Here is an 18,072-nt window from a genome sequence, read left to right as displayed (position 1 = left end):
TATTAACTGTACTCCACACGGCTAAAAGTGAAAAAAGAGCGGTTTCTTATCCAAAAGCTGCCAGGCAAGAATCCCCCAGCAATGTTTATCAAGGATTCTGCTTGAATTTCTCCAGTATTCCCCCCGATTTTGACCTGAAATGGCCCCCCTGGTGGGCTATTCAAGGAGCTGTGTTTCCTAGAAAGAGCCTGTTTTGGTGGCCTGCTCTGTGGGTTTTGGCAGCGCGACCAGAGAGGGGCTGCGATCTCGTCCCCCTCCTCCCTCGCGTCTTCGCCACAGAAAGACTCCTATTATTAGCTTGCTGGACAAACACAGTTTGCAGTAACTAACAATCTTTCAGATACATCGCACGTCAGGCATGGAAACAGGCACCTGCACAGTAGCGCCCATACTAAGAAACAAACGCGCAGTAATAGCCACTTAATCACATGTCTGGTCAGACACACACACACACACACACACACGCACGCACACACACACGCGCACACGCACACACACACACACACACACACACACACACACACACACACACACACACACACACACACACACACACACACACACACACACACACACACACACACACACACATGCTCTCTCTCTCTTTTCCACACAGTTTAATATGAACAAACAAACAATATAAAGGAAGTGTCCTTCCTTGGACAAACACACGGGGGGAGCCCAAGTGTCCTAAAACCACCTTTAACAACAAAGACGGACACAGCGAGCAATTCTAATAACACACGCCAGAGTTCTCAGAAAATCCCTTCCCGGAAGTCCAGCAACAGTACTGTAAGTGATGTAGCTGCATGTGACTTTCCTGTCACCATTCTCTTCCTCTCCAGAGTTCAATGGAGAATTTTTTTATTAGGATTTTTATTCACCTACCACCATATTGTGAGACCAATGTGACCCAACAAATCATTCTACAACTTAATGGTAAGATCTGAACCAGGTGCTTAAGAGTATTTAAAAAAAAGTATGTTAAACTTATTATGCATCAAAGTCTATTGAAAGTTCACAATGGACAGCTTGGGGATTGGCTTTCCTCCACCACTTCACACTGTCATTATGGACACCTATACTTAAGAGAAAAGCTACGTTTGTATGCCAACAGAGTATGTGTGTGTCAGTGTTTTCAAGTGTAGATGTTCTGGTGCATGATCTGGTCTGCAGTTTTCAACACATCCATGAGTATTAACAAACTACATTCAGGAAGCTGAAACCACCGGATCACATACACAGTTATCCAGATTCTATTCATAAAAAGCAAAACCTTACAAACTTGCACACTACAATAATGTCTGATGAATTGAAAAGATGTATCTTGAGTCAATGTCAGTTGAGGCTGAAGACTACAAATCATAAAATGTATGAAGAATACCAAAGGTTATAGCTCTGCAGCCCACTTCTCATCTCTGCTTGGGGCCAACATCTTGAGGCTACATCATCAGCTACTACAAGACCAACACTTTCAAAAATAAGACCGCACTGTCTATGGTCATGTTGCATAGTGGGCAACATCAGGCATCAGGCAGGAGTTCTGTTTTTTGAAAGCACTACAATCACCGAAAAGAAACGAGTCTAATCCATTCAAACATCTACAGGTGCACCTAAAAATTCTGTAATTGAATTCAAAAAGTGAAACTTTCCTGTATTCTTGATTCAGTACACATGAAGTGAAATTAATCTACAGTATGCTTTTCATTAGGTCAACATTTTTTGATTGGTTTTATGTTATTCTAATATTTTAAGATGCTGGATTGTTTTGTACCCCATGAGCTGTAAGCCGTAATCATCAAATGATAATAAAAGAAAGGCCTGACATATTTCACTTTGTTGTAAGAATCTAGAATATATGAAACTTTCACTTTTTGAGTGAAAGACAGCAGTGGCCTCCCATGGGCAGAACAGTGAAAGGTAAAAGGTTAATCGAAAGTCAACATTTAAAAGACAAACTGTTATTTTATTCTTTATGAGTGAGTTCCACACTTAGTCTCAGGAGAAGAAGGCAAGCTGCTGGTGAGAAAGCTCATGTGGCACAAGGCGTTTAGGCCCCAACCCCCTATCCTCCGCGTATGGACCCCCCCAACCCCCCTACACACACACACACACACACACACACACACACACACACACACACACACACACACACACACACACACACACACACACACACACACCAGAGAGGTTAAAGGTGAAGTCCCAAGGGATCCATGGGGCTGTGCCAGAGCATGTGTGTTTGTCTGCTGGAGCTGTAATGGCATCGGGGTCTTTGAGTTTATGGGCCCCTGGTTAATGACCTTTTATTACCCAAGAAAGGTTATAAACTGGTGGAAGTGGGTTATGGAGATACTGAGCTTGAGCATAACCGTTTCATCGGTTCAAGAGTTACCTACTTTCAATAGTCTGCTCAGTCTTTGAGACATGAGACCAAAAAGTCACGACAATGTCACTGCATGAATTCACAATGTGTGTGTGTGTGTGTGTGTGTGTGTGTGTGTGTGTGTGTGTGTGTGTGTGTGTGTGTGTGTGTGTGTGTGTGTATGCGTGTGTGTGTGTGTGCATCTCATGTGAGATGTTGCTATGGCGATCATGCTGTGGAATGCAGTCGACAATCCTCACTAATACGTCTGGGAAGTGTGTGTGTCAGAGGTTCAGTGCTCCCTAATCACATGTCCTTGGGGTGGTCTGCTCTCACGCCCCTCTGTTTGACCAATCAAATGCCACGCATGAGACAATGTCATAGAAACAAACAGGAAGACCCTCCTACCACAACAGAGTCTGTCAGCAGAACTGAGGGATGTTAGGAAAAGTCATATTATTGTTGTGGTTGTTTTTGTTGTGTTGTAGTTAATTTGCATAATTAGGGCAGGAAGCTTGTGTTTTTTGTATATGTACAGTTTTCATTCAACATCTTAATCTTTAAGCATATTTTGTATGTTTTATTAGACCATCAGCTCTCGTAAAATGTTAATATCAGGTTTAATAACATAGCATTATGGGTTTCAGTGACATTGAATTTAATTATAATCCATATCCGTAATTGAAAACACGAAAAAGTTGACCATAATTCAAATTATTGTAACTCCTAACCTTGGTAATGCACTTTTTCGCAACTGTGCCACTTTTTGCTGCAGGCCAAATGTTCAAGTTTCACTTTATTTGCAGCTAATTTCAAGATGACTCTATGTATGACATCCAACAATCCATCACCCTTGATTCACCTTCTTTATGGTTCAAATAATTCACGCTGATCTGGAAGCTGTGAGTGTATGTGGGAGTGTTGTATGTGTGAAGGCTAGGGAATCCTGGGAGCCAAAGCAGGAGCTGCGATTTCATTGGTCAACAGAGATTCACGCAGGGTTCACAAATGGAGGGACACCAGGATTTTTTTTCCCAATTTCCAAGATCCTTTTCTTTTCTTTCTTTTTAAGGTGGACAGACTCGTATCTGTTGCATGTTGTCGCTTCAACATGGGTTTAGTTCAATATAAGGTAAGTTATTTTGACAAAAGCTGGCATCAAGTAACGCGCCCCACACATCCTACCTCTACTGCGCGTCTACCTCGCGTCTGCGTCTGACTTTTTGTCACAGACTGTGAAATCAACGTAGAGCGAGCACACATCCAACCTCAGACGCACTGCTGAGGCGCGTCGGAGGCACGTCTGCAGCGACGCTCCCCTTCACCTCAGGAGGCTCGCCTATTTTTTTCTGAGAGCAGCGCGTCTCTCTCGCGTCTCTGTGCTTTAACTGATAGAGAAATACTCTGCTGACAGTCATACCAGCAGCATTCACTCTAGTTACACGTTTACCCGGTGTGTTTATTTCAAAATAAAACATCCCTCAGTCGTATACGCGAATAATCCCTTTATTTCACGATTTAATTGTGCAATCAAAATCCGAGGGATTTAAAACCTAATTTTCAATTAGTTCTGGCATTTCATTCTTGGATAAATGACACATATAGAGATCCAATATAGTGAAGAAATAAAAAAGATCATGATGAGCGCAACAGTTTTCCGTTGCTCTATCTGTGTCTACGGCCTTCTTCTTCCCCGACCACACCCCCCTCTCTCTCTCCCGTATAAATCAGTAAAGTGATTTTTGAAATACTCTGCTGAGAGTCATATTGACTTCATACTGGCAGCTTTCGCTGTAGTTTCACCATTTCCTTGTGTGTCCCCTTCAAAATAAAACTTCCAACAAGCGAAAATATGGCAAAAAAAAAGAAAAAAAATGGCAATGGGGCGCACGGATTACTGTCCAGACTCAATATAAATCATATGCATCATAGATGACATGAAAGAACTTCATTTTTAATGGGAATTATCTATGAAAACTCTATGTAGAAAGATAGGGCTTTTAGAAGCAGCGCTGCAGCAGCAGCTGCTGAGACGTTGCATGTGTGTCCGAGAAAAGTCCGAGAGAGGCAGCAGTAAGGTAACGCGACGCGCTCCAGAGGTAGACGCAGGATGTGTGTGGGGCGCGTTAGGTCCAACATTCTCCGCAGAGTGAATGCTGGTCCACCATTGAACTCACCAACATACATACCCCCCCCCCCCCCCCGCCCTACTTTAAGATTGTTAAAAAATGATCTTATTCCATAATGTGCGACCATACTACGTACTCTATATCAGCTTGTTCCAGCAAATTAAAGCTCTATGATATTTAAACTATATGGCGTTGTCGAACCCCAGACACCATGGCATCTAACAAAAATATTCTAAATTTGCTTTTGAACAACTTTGGCTGCATAATGCAGTCTTGTTTGAAAAAAAAATTATCCATAGATATGGATAATTTGTGTTAGTGCATGTGTTTCTGGATTTGTGAGTCTGACTCACCGGCCTTGCCGTCCCAGGCGAGTCCCAGCACCCCGCTGAAGTCTCTGTCAGTGAGCAGATAAGACAGACACAAGTTGCCCCAGTTGTTCTCAGAGTACAGACTCAACAGCTTCTCAGGCCCAATGTACCGAGGGTTCAGAGGATCCTTTTTATCATCCTCTGTCATCACCTGGAGATAGACAGGCAGACACACTGTTCAATCAAATATCAGTGAAGGAGTTCACTTGACCTTCAGTATAAGTATATTCTTAGTCAGTTTGGGGCTGAGAGTCAAGATAACCTTCTCCATCAAAGGCTCTTTCCGAAATCATCTTATCTCAAAAATGTTATGAGTATTAAATGCGAGAAAGCCAGGATTACTGGTTGTATGGACTTAATCAGAGACTCGCACCTGCAGTGCATCACTCTAATAACTTGTGGACAGTCTTATCGTTATTGGCGTGCAGAAGAATCTTACTCTGAGGGAGTTTACTTCAAAGTTGATCAACTTGATGCCGTCAAAGTCCACCTTGTCAAAGATATCATTCACAGCTCGCATGTAAGAGGCAACCTGAGAAAAAGATACATACATTTGTGTTAGAACATATTCGATAATATCTCCGGCTTTTGCTCTTTTGGCCCTTAACACACTGCAACTTGAAAACACAAGCAACTACTAACCCACAAACCCAATTAAATTGAAATTTATTTGAACTGATGATGATGCCCTGGCTCATTTGTCACTTACCGACCGGACAATTTCTATATTTGGTTGCATTGCCTGTATTTGCAAATATTTCTGTATGTTCAAGATTCAAATTCAATGATTTCTTTGTCACATGTTCATGTATTTCAATATGTGCAGTAAAATGCTATAGGTGACATAGCTGAAAGGTAAATAACTAGATAACTAGAATTGTCTCTTAACAACTTAACATACACTCATTGAAAGGATTATACTGTTGGTACCATTACCATGCCGTGTTTTTTAAATTCTTATTATTTTCTATTTGGTTGCTTTTTCCTCATATATTTGTGATTTTTTGCATTTGTTTTCTGACATTGAAATGTGTTGAGCACCGTAGAAGTTGGCTCTGGAGTACTGCCAGAAGTTTTTGCCAACCACACAGCAGTATTTCTAAGCATTTGTCATTTTAAATTTGAGTACAACATATTTAAAGGTGCTTTGAGGAACTTTCAGTTTGTGTTCATTCTTGCACCCCCTTTGGACAAAAGTGTGTTTTTACTACGCCAGCTGTAGTTCCTGGTTGAGCGTACCCATTACAAAGGCATTGAGAAAAACTATATAAAATAGCATTTTTTGCACTGATGGTCTTGTTTGCTGTTACATGTAAACAGGATGTTTTTTTCAGTGTTGGCGTTCTTTTCAGTGTGGTTGGCATAGCTAGCCACACATTCAGAGATGCACGTGCACATCAGTCACATGCAACGGTCTGATTCTAAACAGCAAGGACGGACATCCATTTATGTAAATATTGACACCTGTGAAGTATGAGACACTGAAACCAGGTCAGCAGTGATGGACAACAGCTGTTTGCCTATATACACTGGCACCAAACCAGAGGCAACAAGTGTGTGTGTGTGTGTGTGTGTGTGTGTGTGTGTGTGTGTGTGTGTGTGTTTGCGTGTGTGTGTGTGTGTGTGTGTGTGTGTGTGTGTGTGTGTGTGTGTGTGTGTGTGTGTGTGTGTGTGTGTGTTACAGTTGGAAAGATTCAGAGGAAGGTCAGAGGAGGAGGTAGTGACTGGAAGCTCAGGAGGAGGAGAGTCAGCTTGGCAACAAAACTCCTCTAAGGACCGACTTACGTATTCATTAACTGACCTTGATTTGACTACAAATTGATTCAATTAAAAAAGCTCAGATGTGAAATAGCGCAACAGATTTGTTCCAAGCTGAGCCTGGTTCAGATGCTGATGAGAACATGAAAATAAAACAATGAGGTGAAATAAAATATCTGATAAAAATATTCTTATAATTTCGTATCAATGAATGTAATAATGAATACTGTTTATTGGTTATGCTTAAGAATAAGATACAAAATACACGTTTAAGAATAAGTATCATGACTATATTACATTATAGATATCAAATAAATTAGTTCAGTGACTTACGTATTTTTTTTAAATTATTTGTAAATAGTGAAGGCTAGTTGTGTCCACTCTCACCCCTTACAAAATGCGTAAAATGATTTAGTCCAGCAATGGCTAGGACTCCTCTCTAAACAGCTGACATAGCTGAGAGATGCAGGAGCACGGAAATGCACTGTTTTTGTTATGTCTCTCTCAATAAAAGGAAATTCAGGCTACCAGAAGAGAAAATAAATAAAGAAAAGATAAAGAAATGTTAGGGAAAATATCTGCTGACCAATTTATTTCAAAAGAAAGGTGAGAATATCAAGTACACCTCATTTAACCATGCTTAAAATGGTGTGGATCAATGAGAAATACTACGCCCCTTCCTTCCTTGTTTAACCATGTGGATTGGCAGCTCCCTACTTACTTTCGTTGTGTCCATACATTGACAATAAAGTATCTTGAATGGCAATCTTGACAATGGTTGCAGGGACAGCTTTGTAAAACAAATTGGTTCCAGCACAGCTAACAGTTCAGGTAACAGCGGCATCTAAGTGCGTCGTTTTGAAAGACTAGAGCCTTGTTTTTGAGAAATAAAAAGGGCAAGGAATATTTTGAACTCTATTTCGAGCTGAAACAGATATTTAACATTTGGTTTTGTGTGTGTGTGTGTGTGTGTGTGTGTGTGTGTGTGTGTGTGTGTGTGTGTGTGTGTCTTAACCCTTATGAATACCGACATACTCATTGATACTTGAATTGTAGATGAAATCATGGTTAAGAAAACTTGGTCTTAATGCTAATATCACAAATGAAATATCATAATCAAAGTGAAGCTAAGATGAACAATTAAAAATGGAAAGGCAGAAGATTTGAACAGGTCACCTGAGCAACAACAGCCTCAACAGACTTAAACTTCTTGTAGTAGAGGTGGTCAGCATGGAGGTGGAGCAGGCAGCTGGTCTTTGACTGATCAAGTGTTCTCTTCGACCTGCTCGCTGGCGCCTCCTGTGGATGAAATTGCAGGGGCATAAAAAAGGAAGTTTAACATGAGAATATTTCTACAGGGATAGCAAATTTAAAATCATAACATATGCCTGTCAAATTGCAAACATTTAGCTAAACCTCTCATCAGAATAAGTGAATAATGTGTCCTTATTTTGCGAGGGATAAATTCACAAAGCTCTCCTGATATGAGTAACAGCTCAAAACATTATGTCACTTTAACCCCGGGGGATAACTGGGACATTTTGCACGTTCCAGTGGGAGAGGGGACTTGTAGCCGCAGTAACTGAACTTTGCTCCACTTAAGGACATCTGTTCAGAACATTTCATGATCAAACAGTGGCAGCTACTGTATCTCCACCGACAGTCATGTTGTTAAACATGGCTCTATCAATGTCCTGACATCCATTGTTGACAATGAACAAGGTTATCTATGAATAGGGTACCCAAGGGGGAGATTAGCAAAATAGATTTCGCAGGTGTTTATTTTGCTGTTTTTATTGTTGTTTTATGAGACAGTCAATGTCATCTGGTGAGAAGCTTCTGTAAATAGGTTTGTCGTGTAAAGAAGCAGTTAGCTTTCTTAAGTCACCATGCTGTACATGCTGTATCCTACGCATATAGTTCCTGTGGCTGTCATGGCATCCTGCTGCTGTTATTACATCCTTTTTAAATGGCCCTGTATGGACAGGACAGGCAAAATGATAGTGACCGAATGAATAAATACGCCCATAAATTGGGTCAGTTGTTAATGGATGACTCAAACATATGGTAAATTCCCTCCCAGAAATGTTTCTTGGTTTGGAGTCCATATAAATGTGGTATTGCAGAGGAGAACGTTATGAAGGCGAGGACAGAAAAATAAAGTAGAGCAGAGCGTGTGTAGGTGTTTTTGTGTCTGCATTTGCTGAGATGATGTCTGGATTGTCTTACCTCATTGGGCCTGAGGTTTTGGGCGAGGAGGTTTAGATGGTCTGCCCCACAGAATCCATCCGGGCCATTTCTCATGGATGGTAGGACTACACAAAAACAAACACAGCGATTGGGTACTGGTTTTAAAAGTGAAAATGTGGATACTTGGTCTGTCTCAACCACTTTGCTTTGACTCTACTTCAGTCCAACAAACACAGAGACTAAGGGGTGAAACACATTTGCACGAAAACACACTATCCCCATTTATTATTATGTCCTTGAATGTGTTCCTTCAGTTTTGATTACCCGTCAGGGACTTAATTAAACACAGGATTTGGTTCAACCCACTACTGCTTATTTGTTTGTAAAGAACAGGACATTATGTCAGACAGTACAAAAATAAACACACCTTGCGGGAAGTGGACCAAGGCCATATTCCTAGAATTGAAAATGTATTTCTTTGAGCTGTAATTATTATTGTAAAATAAAAGTGTTGTTTATTTTGGGAGCAATGGTCAAGGAAGGAACACTAAATGATTTAAGGATGTCATATAGATAATAGATATGATCTATTTCAGGGCCCTAAGTGAGTAATTTCCTGGGGTCTAGAATTCAATTAGGGACCATCTGCTTTTGTAAAATTTGGGAAATACTTGACAAATAGAGTAATGATCAGACAGGAGACCAAGTCTAATCAATAAAGAGATTTTGATTAAGTGGTTAAGTGTTTTATTCAGACGTTTCCTCACATATTTCCTGACATTTTAAGCTCTTAGAAACATAGTAAGCCTCCAAGTTTGAAACAAAGTAAGGATTCTGGATCAAATGACATTTATTGTTTGCTCTATGGATGCATGAGTTCACAGTTATTACTTTATAACCCCAGTCATAGAAGACGAAAGGTTGGTTTCCTGGAGGCTAAGCTGACTATTTTTCTAGCACATTGAAACAATGATTTAGATTTTTACCATGATTTTTACATACAGGGTCATTTGAAACTATTGTGTAGAAATCCAATTAAATCGTCTCCTAATTTATGACCATTTCAGGTGGCGAACATGAGCAGAAGCTCCTTCACATACTCAGACACTTTATAAATAGAGGACCTGCATTTGGAAATCAGCGCTTTGGTCTTGAGCAGGAGACATGGGGCGGCCTGTGGAGAACTCTGTGATAAGCGCTAGTTCGATTTCACTAAAACATCATTGACTTTAATTTGTGACACCTCTGGGACAGCTGCCTCCTTCAGTGTGATGCAATAATAATGGGATTGCAGACAAGGGAGACATTTCATCTGCCTGAATTGGCCCAACTTATTGCACTGGCAAAGTCACAGAATTTCCCCCAAAAAGCAGAAAGCCAAGATGACTTCATTGCAGCAAAGTGCATTAGGTTCATGGTCAAGGACTGCAGGGAGTCTGCATATAAATGTGGAGGAAAGAATGTCATATCAAGCAAATGCAGCCTCACAAATCACAAATCTGTTGCTTATAGTTTAACTCTTAATAGTGGACATACTGACTCAAGACAGGTCAACATTATTGTGAATTTTTGCAATATGTAGACATACAGAGGAATCGAAAAATATGTGTCTAATGTACAGAACATAAACTATTCCAGCTATGTTAATGTAGACAACACTTAACAGTAGACTCATATGGTATAATAATCACTTTCACATGTTGCTTGGCTTGTAGCAGTGACACACTTTGACAATGTTTTGCTCAGTAACTGGTGACCCATGAGAACTTCAAGGGGGTAATGCACAGTGTATGCGTGCATGTGCATGTATGTGCGTGTGAAACACTCCCAGTGCATCATCTCCATGTATCAGACATGAGCATACAGTGAGGTACACACACCACATGATTGGATCACACCACCCTACATTTCTCAATGTACAGTGCTTCTCCAGCCTATCACAAACCTCTAATTCATGCTACAAGGCATCATTGGGGTTGTGCTGTGGGGGTAGATGTGGAGGTCTAAATGCTGGGCGTCAATCCACTGATGGAATTATTTCCAGGCCTCTCTTCTTTCACATGCTCTTTCTCACTTAGCTTGTTTCTGTGTCTCTTCACCTCTCCATCATACTGTAGGAGATAAATGTGTCTGGCCTTTGTTGCCAAAGATTTGTCTTCTTCTGCCAAATAATAAAGCAAAGAAAATGTCTAGTCTAGTGATCTGAATCCCTTGCACGTCTCTCGTTCCATAACAATCACAAACTGCCAAACTATCATTGCAAGCCTTGCAGAAAAAGATTTCCCAAAATGAAAAAATCAAGGTCACATTCTGAGTTTATACTCACATTCCCAGCAGTTGTTGGAAACTAGTTCTACTGTTAAGAGTAATGTAAAAAGGTTACGCAAGAGCCTCTTGAATCTCATTCCAGCATTACGTATGTAATGAATACAGTTTGCTTAAGAAGCACAAAATCTAACTCTCTCTCTCTCTTTAACACACACACACACACACACACACACACACACACACACACACACACACACACACACACACACACACACACACACACAATTATGGGGAAAAGACAGTTTTTTAAACGACTTCCATTTTTGCCTTAAAGTTACTGATCAATGAAAAACTGTGTCCTCCAAGAGCTCCTCTAGTTGGCTCCAGTGCAACGGTGGTCATTCAAAGTGCCCTAAATTGCCCTGTTGGTTAGCTCAAGTGTCAGATAACCGTGTATCTAAATATAACATAACATAACACTAAACTATGTGTGCTATCCCTACCCCCCAAACCACCCCCCCACACACACACACACACATACTGCCAATCATCAATCAGTTATTCAATGGTCACTCAAACAACATAAAGAAACTCCTCTACGTTTGGTGGGAGATTGTCTGCCTAGTCCACATTTTCTGCCTCATGTAGTTCAGATATGCCATATGAACCCGCATTGTCCCCATTCACGCAACTGGTGAATCCTCTATACAACTGAAGACTGAAGCTGCTGTCCACTTTGTAAGATACTGAATCTCAAACACTTACAATATTTGTCAATGTACAGTACTTTATCTTGATAAACTATATTTCTTTAGGTGAGAGTCAAAATGTTTTTATTCATGTTCATTCAAATCCCACTAGTTATAAAATTAAAAAAAATTCTTAAGCACTTATGACCACCTAAGTACATTTCTTCACCGCAGAAAGTTCAAATGCTCCACAGAGACTTTTCCTAAATCCTCCATGATTGTGTTACATAATTTGGCAATGAAGATGTGGAGAAATAAGTGTTTGACGAATGATTTACATGGCTTTTGAGCTGATAGATTTAGGTATATATGTGTTTGAACTCTTAATACGGGTTCCAGTGAAAATTTCCAAGCGACACACTGTAAAGAAATATTAAGGAAATCAGTTTGACGCAACTATTAATAGGACCGGAGTTAAACATTAAGAGATTTCCGGAGAAATTCTAAGTATGTGTATTACTCATGATCACAAGGAAGTATGAGGTTAATAGTTACCCAACTTCCATAAAAACGTAAAACTTAAAAAGGAAAGTCACATGCATCAACTTTGTATGGCCGCATTATGTCAAATGAGCAGAACTTTTTGCATCAACATGAAGATGTTTGTATTCGACCACCAGCTTGATAAAAACTCATTCCTATGAGAACAGGTGCTGCAATAATCTGCTGATCAACTGCATGGAGAAATGTGTTTTGTAGCCTTATAGTACATTTTTAACAAACAATAAAGGAATAATCCAGCTTTAAACAATCAAAGGAAACAGAAGGTGGATCTGCAATAACCATTTACACTTTCCATTCATATATATATATATATATATATATATATATAAGTTGAGTTATATTATCTTCTCTAATAAATATGAGGTAATGCACATTACACTTTTAGTATCAATTTAATTTCAGATTTCTATTTCAGATATCTGAAATTCAATTGTAACCAATGAAAACAGGATGTAACATACAATGATATTTTAGATATCTACAGTTCCTTTTAAAACTTGTCAGAATTTCATTTTAGTCAAAACGTCATTGTAGATATCTTAATGGCTTGCTTACATATCCAAAATGAATATGGTATTTTTTTTATTCAGTTACACTTGAGGCTGACAAGGGTTGTTGCAGAGTGAGAACTACAAGGGTGCTTATTCTGTGCGTTTTCCCCAAAACATTAGTATGATCTTTAAATTTCCACAAGGAAGTCATAGCCAAAAATCCAAAAATAGTTTGTTGATATATTGGGCATATTGGGGGAAATTGGGATATAGGAAATTAGATTTACAGTTGCACAATCCTTTTTCATCATGTAGGAATTCAATGGTAGATATCTACTGGTCCTACTGATTAAATCTTAAAAGGACTTGCCATACATAGTGTGTAATATATAATATATAATTGCAAATTACTCTCTTTGAAGCTTATATCAATGTACAGTATGTATGGATGGATTTAAAAAAGGACAAGAAGGTAGTGATTTTGACCAGGTGTCTGTATTTGTTGCAAAATGGCCCTGGGCCATAACCTTTGTCCCAGATCTGGGAAAATTCATGACATGCTATATCCCAGGGGACTGAAAGATCATTATATAACCTTTGTTGCCCTCAGACGACAACCACAGGAAGCGGAAATACACACAAGAGTGGAAGCATTATGTCAGTGCCTCGTGTCCTCATTAACCACCTGTATGGGAGCATTGATTGTTTTTTAGATTATCATTATCCAAATCTTTCACCGTTTCCTGCAGATATGCTGGCCTGTGATTGAAAGGACAGGATGTTGTCAGCTGCCAGGCGATCTAATGCATATGTTGCCACAGTCTTGAAAGGGGCCCCGAAATGGCGGGAGGCGTAGGGAGGAACGCAGCCACGGAGTCTGTGTGGACTGAGGGACAATCGCAGGGGTTGTGGCTGATGGTCTGCATGTTCCCCAGTAAACTGCTTTCTTGGAAATAATCTACTTGTCCTGATGCGAATGTGCTAACCCGCGATTACACATGCACATCCATAAAACATTTTCACAGGGCTCAGTGGCAACTGACATCTGGCCAAAATGAAAAGCTGGCATAATAGTGAGCATGGGTTTGATCAGTTGTTTTAGAAACAATCTCCAAGGCCTTCAAACTCGGCAAGATCTTCTACATGCTCCTCTTCTTTTTTCTTCTCATATCCCTCTTCTGCCATTCTACTTTACCCCTTCCACCTCTTCCTACTCCTATTTCACCCTCATACTTTTCTTCATACTTGAGCCCCCATCTCTCCTCCTCCCTTTTCAAAAGTCATACCATATTCGGTTTATCTTTTCTTTGGCCTGTACCCAGGAAGGGTCCCAGTAGCCCCTAAGAGGCTCATTGCTCTTGAGTAACAGCATTTTGGTATTGTAGCCAAGAAGGCTGTTAATCAAAATGTTCTGGAGATCAAATACTGTAGCAAGCATTTTTTGTGCTTTTACCTTTATAAAATCATCAAATATACAGTATGTGCTGGGACATGATTTTCTGAGAACCATTTTTCTTAGGTCTTACCTATGTCATCTTCATGGTAGATTATAGAGTGGTGATCTGTCTGGCTTCTGGTGTATCTATGTATCGGCTCTATGTGATAGGTCCCGTTGTCTGTATGGAGGGTTCCCTCAAACTGGCCCTGTAACACAGAGCCATGGCAGGCTGAACCATGTTCACCTGCATGACCAGGTAAGCACCGGGAGATAACACGTCAAGACATAACTGAGAAAAAGGGACATACATTAGAGTGATATTAGAGGTGGAATATGATCAAAGAGAGAGAAAACAATTTAGTGACTCTCATCCAATTCATTACATTTTACTTTGTTGTTCAAATAACAATAATCAAGAATGTTTTATTCTGATGCTTTTCCAAACCACAAAGTCTACAAATAATATGCAATAAGGTCATTAAAGGCGTTTATGTCAGTTAACTAATTTAAATCACAAGTCAACTGTTCTCAGTCCTAGTTGGCCTGATATACCCACCCTTTAGTGTTCCTGAATATATGTGGGAGAGGTCAGCTGATGTAGAACCATTTTCCCTGACCACCCTGAAATCTTTGGAAAATGGTGCCGCATTTTGGTTCAAATGCAGGTGGAATGTTCTGAGGGAAACAGAAAACACAAACAGCTCACAGATGCAGTCAACGCTTTGTAGTGTATGTAGATCTATCAGCAGTGGGCAAATATGGACATTATCGTTGACATGTGTTATTAGTTTAGGAACAGGAGATAAGATTGAGTTCTAAAATAAAGAATACTGTATATTTAATCAGACTGCACATTTAAGAGGACCATTGTCACAATAAGATGCATGTGACGTGTTACCTGTGGAAAGCTGTAAAGTCCAGCTGCAGTGTGCGTTCCTCGGCTTGTGTGGCTCTTCGGGCTCTCAGGTGCTTCCTGTGAAGATCCTCCCTGTCATATGACAAGCCTTCATAATGCTTTATATACGGACTGATGCTACTCACAGCCCCTGGCAAAGAGGAACACAACTCAGTCACTTCACAGAGCTTCATACGTCTGTGGGAAACCAGATAAGGATGCACACTCTCATCTTCTATGTTTACTATCTTCAGTGAAGCATTTGCTGCGGCACCTAACCTCATAAAATCAGCCTTTATGCAGACGACATGTGGTTATAATTACAAAATTTTCACATCTCATTACAAGACATATTAAACCACGTTTGAAAACATTTAAAAAAAAAAAAAAAAAAAATCAAGACAACCTTGTTAGGTGCTGTGTCCACCAAACGCGCTTGTCTACAATGCATTCTCTATGGTAGGACGCGCTGGCAGCTATTTAAAGTGGCTACGAGTAACTTTGGTGGTTGGCGGCCCCTTTGGACAAAAGCGGTAGTATTTTTACGACGCCAGCTGTCGTAAAGCTGTTTTCTAGCGCGTGCCAGCCGTGCGAGTGTCAAATGATTAGGACGCAGTATAGTGCATGAAAGTGTTGAAAGTGTGAGGGCACGGACTCTTTTTCGGCTCTGTGAGAATGGGTAGTGACTAGTGACACTGCATCAACTCAATGCCAGTCAGTGCCACGCACCTGATTGCAATGAGTTGATGCAGTGTCACTAACCACTCTCACAGAGCTGAAAGATTCCGTGTCCTCACAGAAAGCGAATGAACGAGAGACGGCAGTATGGATCACGATGAGGTAATGTGTTTATGTTGTTGTAAATAATGACTATTTCAGATGAATAATGGTCATCTGATGATGATGACGCAAAGTAAACTTTGTTTTAGTACCGCTCATTAATTTAAGATTAAACACTGCAGGACTAGTTCACTCCCGTGAAATTGTGTACATGTTGTTTGGCAATGCCCTCCTCCCGCCCGTCTCTCACTCTCCCTTTTAGCTTTTCTTCATTGAATTTTCTTTTTTTCTTTGATGGTTCAGCCGCATTATCAGTCATTATGTCGACAAATAACTGACTCAAACAAGGCTCCCGCTCCCCTTCCCTCACCTGGTAGGATAGGCTACTCAAATTGCGTTGCTGCGCCACACTGAAATCTGCGACCAATACGAATATGTGACCATAGCGCCTGCATGCGCAAGCCGAAAATCGGACTGGGTGTGTGACCAGACCAAATGCAGTAATAAAAACTATATAAAAACGTCTGTCTTTGCACTGATGGTCTCGTTTGCTGTTAAAGGTAATTTATGATTATCAGAGGAAAAATTAGGCTGTTTTAAAGATATTTAAAAGTTACTCGTAGCTGCTTTAATATATGTTGTTATTTCATATTTATTTATCAATTATTTCACTTGCTTTTCACCCATCATGATTTATTTTTTAAATGTATTATTGTCACGATGTTCCCTTTTGTGTTATAAATATTTTGTATTTGTATTATAACACATCCCTGTTTATTCTTGTGTCATCTACCAATTCTTAAAAATGGGTTGAGATGAAATTTGGTTAATTTCCATTCTTAATCCAGTTGGAAAACAATGTTTCGTGCTTTCACTTTCTTGCCACAGTCACGCGAAATTTTGACTTCCCTTGCTTGAACTGTATGACTAATTTCTGACAAACCGGAGAAAGCTTTAGGAGAGGCTCATACTTGTCTGTACAAGGTATTATTACCCACTTACTAGTGCCCATCCTAAATGAATCACTCTTACTTAAACATCTTAATAAACGTGTGTACCCGATTCATCACAACTAGGAAAGACAAACATTATGTCTTGCAGCTTTTGCATGAGGGCTCCTGTTTGCAGCATTGTTGAGAGGACAGGTCAAGACATGTTCGAACCCAGATGAGGCCAGTCCACCGCGGCATCCGAAAAACTACAATTTCATACACACAAATATCCATCCACATGCACAACTAGACAGATTAACACTCTCACGCACATGCTCATACACGCACACGCGCGCACACACACACACACACACACACACACACACACACGCGCACACACGCACACACACACACACACACACGCACACACACACACACACACACACACACGCACACACACACACACACACACACTTACTTAGGGTGCAGTCAGTAAATACCTCTCATTGACACTCACACACACACACACACAATCTGCCCAATCCACCCAACATGTACCTGTAATCCGTTCATGGCAATCCATAAACAACAGCAGCAGCCAGCAGTGTTGAACCCGCATAGTCTCCTTATCAGTGTGTTTTGGTTTTCCCCTTTACAGTTTTTTCTTTCTCATCCTTCACTCACACCTGTCTCCCCTTTTCATTATTTCTTATTGAACCTCTCTCTTCACCAGCCTCGTAACTGTGGACTCCCAAACATTGGAATGTAACTAGTTAGGAGTTTCAAGCCAGAGCTCCTGGTGCATGGAGATATGACCACATGACACAGCGGAGAGGCATATTCAGACTTGTTTGCTTGCCTGATTTGACTTACCTGCACAATTAAAGGAGGCTGTTGAAATAGACATGACGATTGCTCACTGAAATAATAATCTGTTAAAGATAAAGCGTGATAAGAACATAAACAATTACAGCTATAATTTAAATTTGAAAAAGGAATAATCCAAAGTAGTAAACCCCCAATTGCCCCAAAGAGGTTTGACATTGGCAAATAGTACAATACAGTATAGTTGTGTTGGGCAACAATGAAAACAGAATGTTTACAAAAAAGGAAAAGTGAGGGGATCACCCAAGTCATAATGTCTTTACCAAATTTCAGGACAATAGTAGTCGAGATATTTAAGCCTGGGCCAAAGTTGTGGA

At 40.2% G+C, this 18,072-nt stretch overlaps 1 protein-coding gene across 1 annotated transcript in view; it reads right to left on the bottom strand.

Annotated features, from left to right (window-relative positions):
* LOC307254860 (disintegrin and metalloproteinase domain-containing protein 10) overlaps window positions 1-17,621 on the bottom strand; it is a 35,983-nt gene extending 18,362 nt beyond the window's left edge. Inside the window, exons 1-8 of the mRNA XM_080033395.1 lie at window positions 17,429-17,621; window positions 15,162-15,309; window positions 14,820-14,938; window positions 14,352-14,507; window positions 8,853-8,938; window positions 7,800-7,922; window positions 5,305-5,397; window positions 4,848-5,016 (exon numbers count right to left, since the gene is read on the bottom strand). Coding sequence (XP_079889521.1) covers window positions 4,848-5,016; window positions 5,305-5,397; window positions 7,800-7,922; window positions 8,853-8,938; window positions 14,352-14,507; window positions 14,820-14,938; window positions 15,162-15,309; window positions 17,429-17,489 — 955 coding nt within the window. The 5' untranslated portion in view covers window positions 17,490-17,621. The remainder of the gene's footprint in view (window positions 1-4,847; window positions 5,017-5,304; window positions 5,398-7,799; window positions 7,923-8,852; window positions 8,939-14,351; window positions 14,508-14,819; window positions 14,939-15,161; window positions 15,310-17,428) is intronic.
* Window positions 17,622-18,072: the final 451 nt, after the last annotated feature.

Source organism: Ammodytes marinus (genome assembly GCF_949987685.1).
Source record: "Ammodytes marinus genome assembly, chromosome: 8".
Classification (NCBI taxonomy): Eukaryota; Metazoa; Chordata; class Actinopteri; order Uranoscopiformes; family Ammodytidae; genus Ammodytes; species Ammodytes marinus.
Note: the sequence above shows the minus strand (reverse complement) of the source record. Positions and strands in the feature narration are given on the sequence as shown.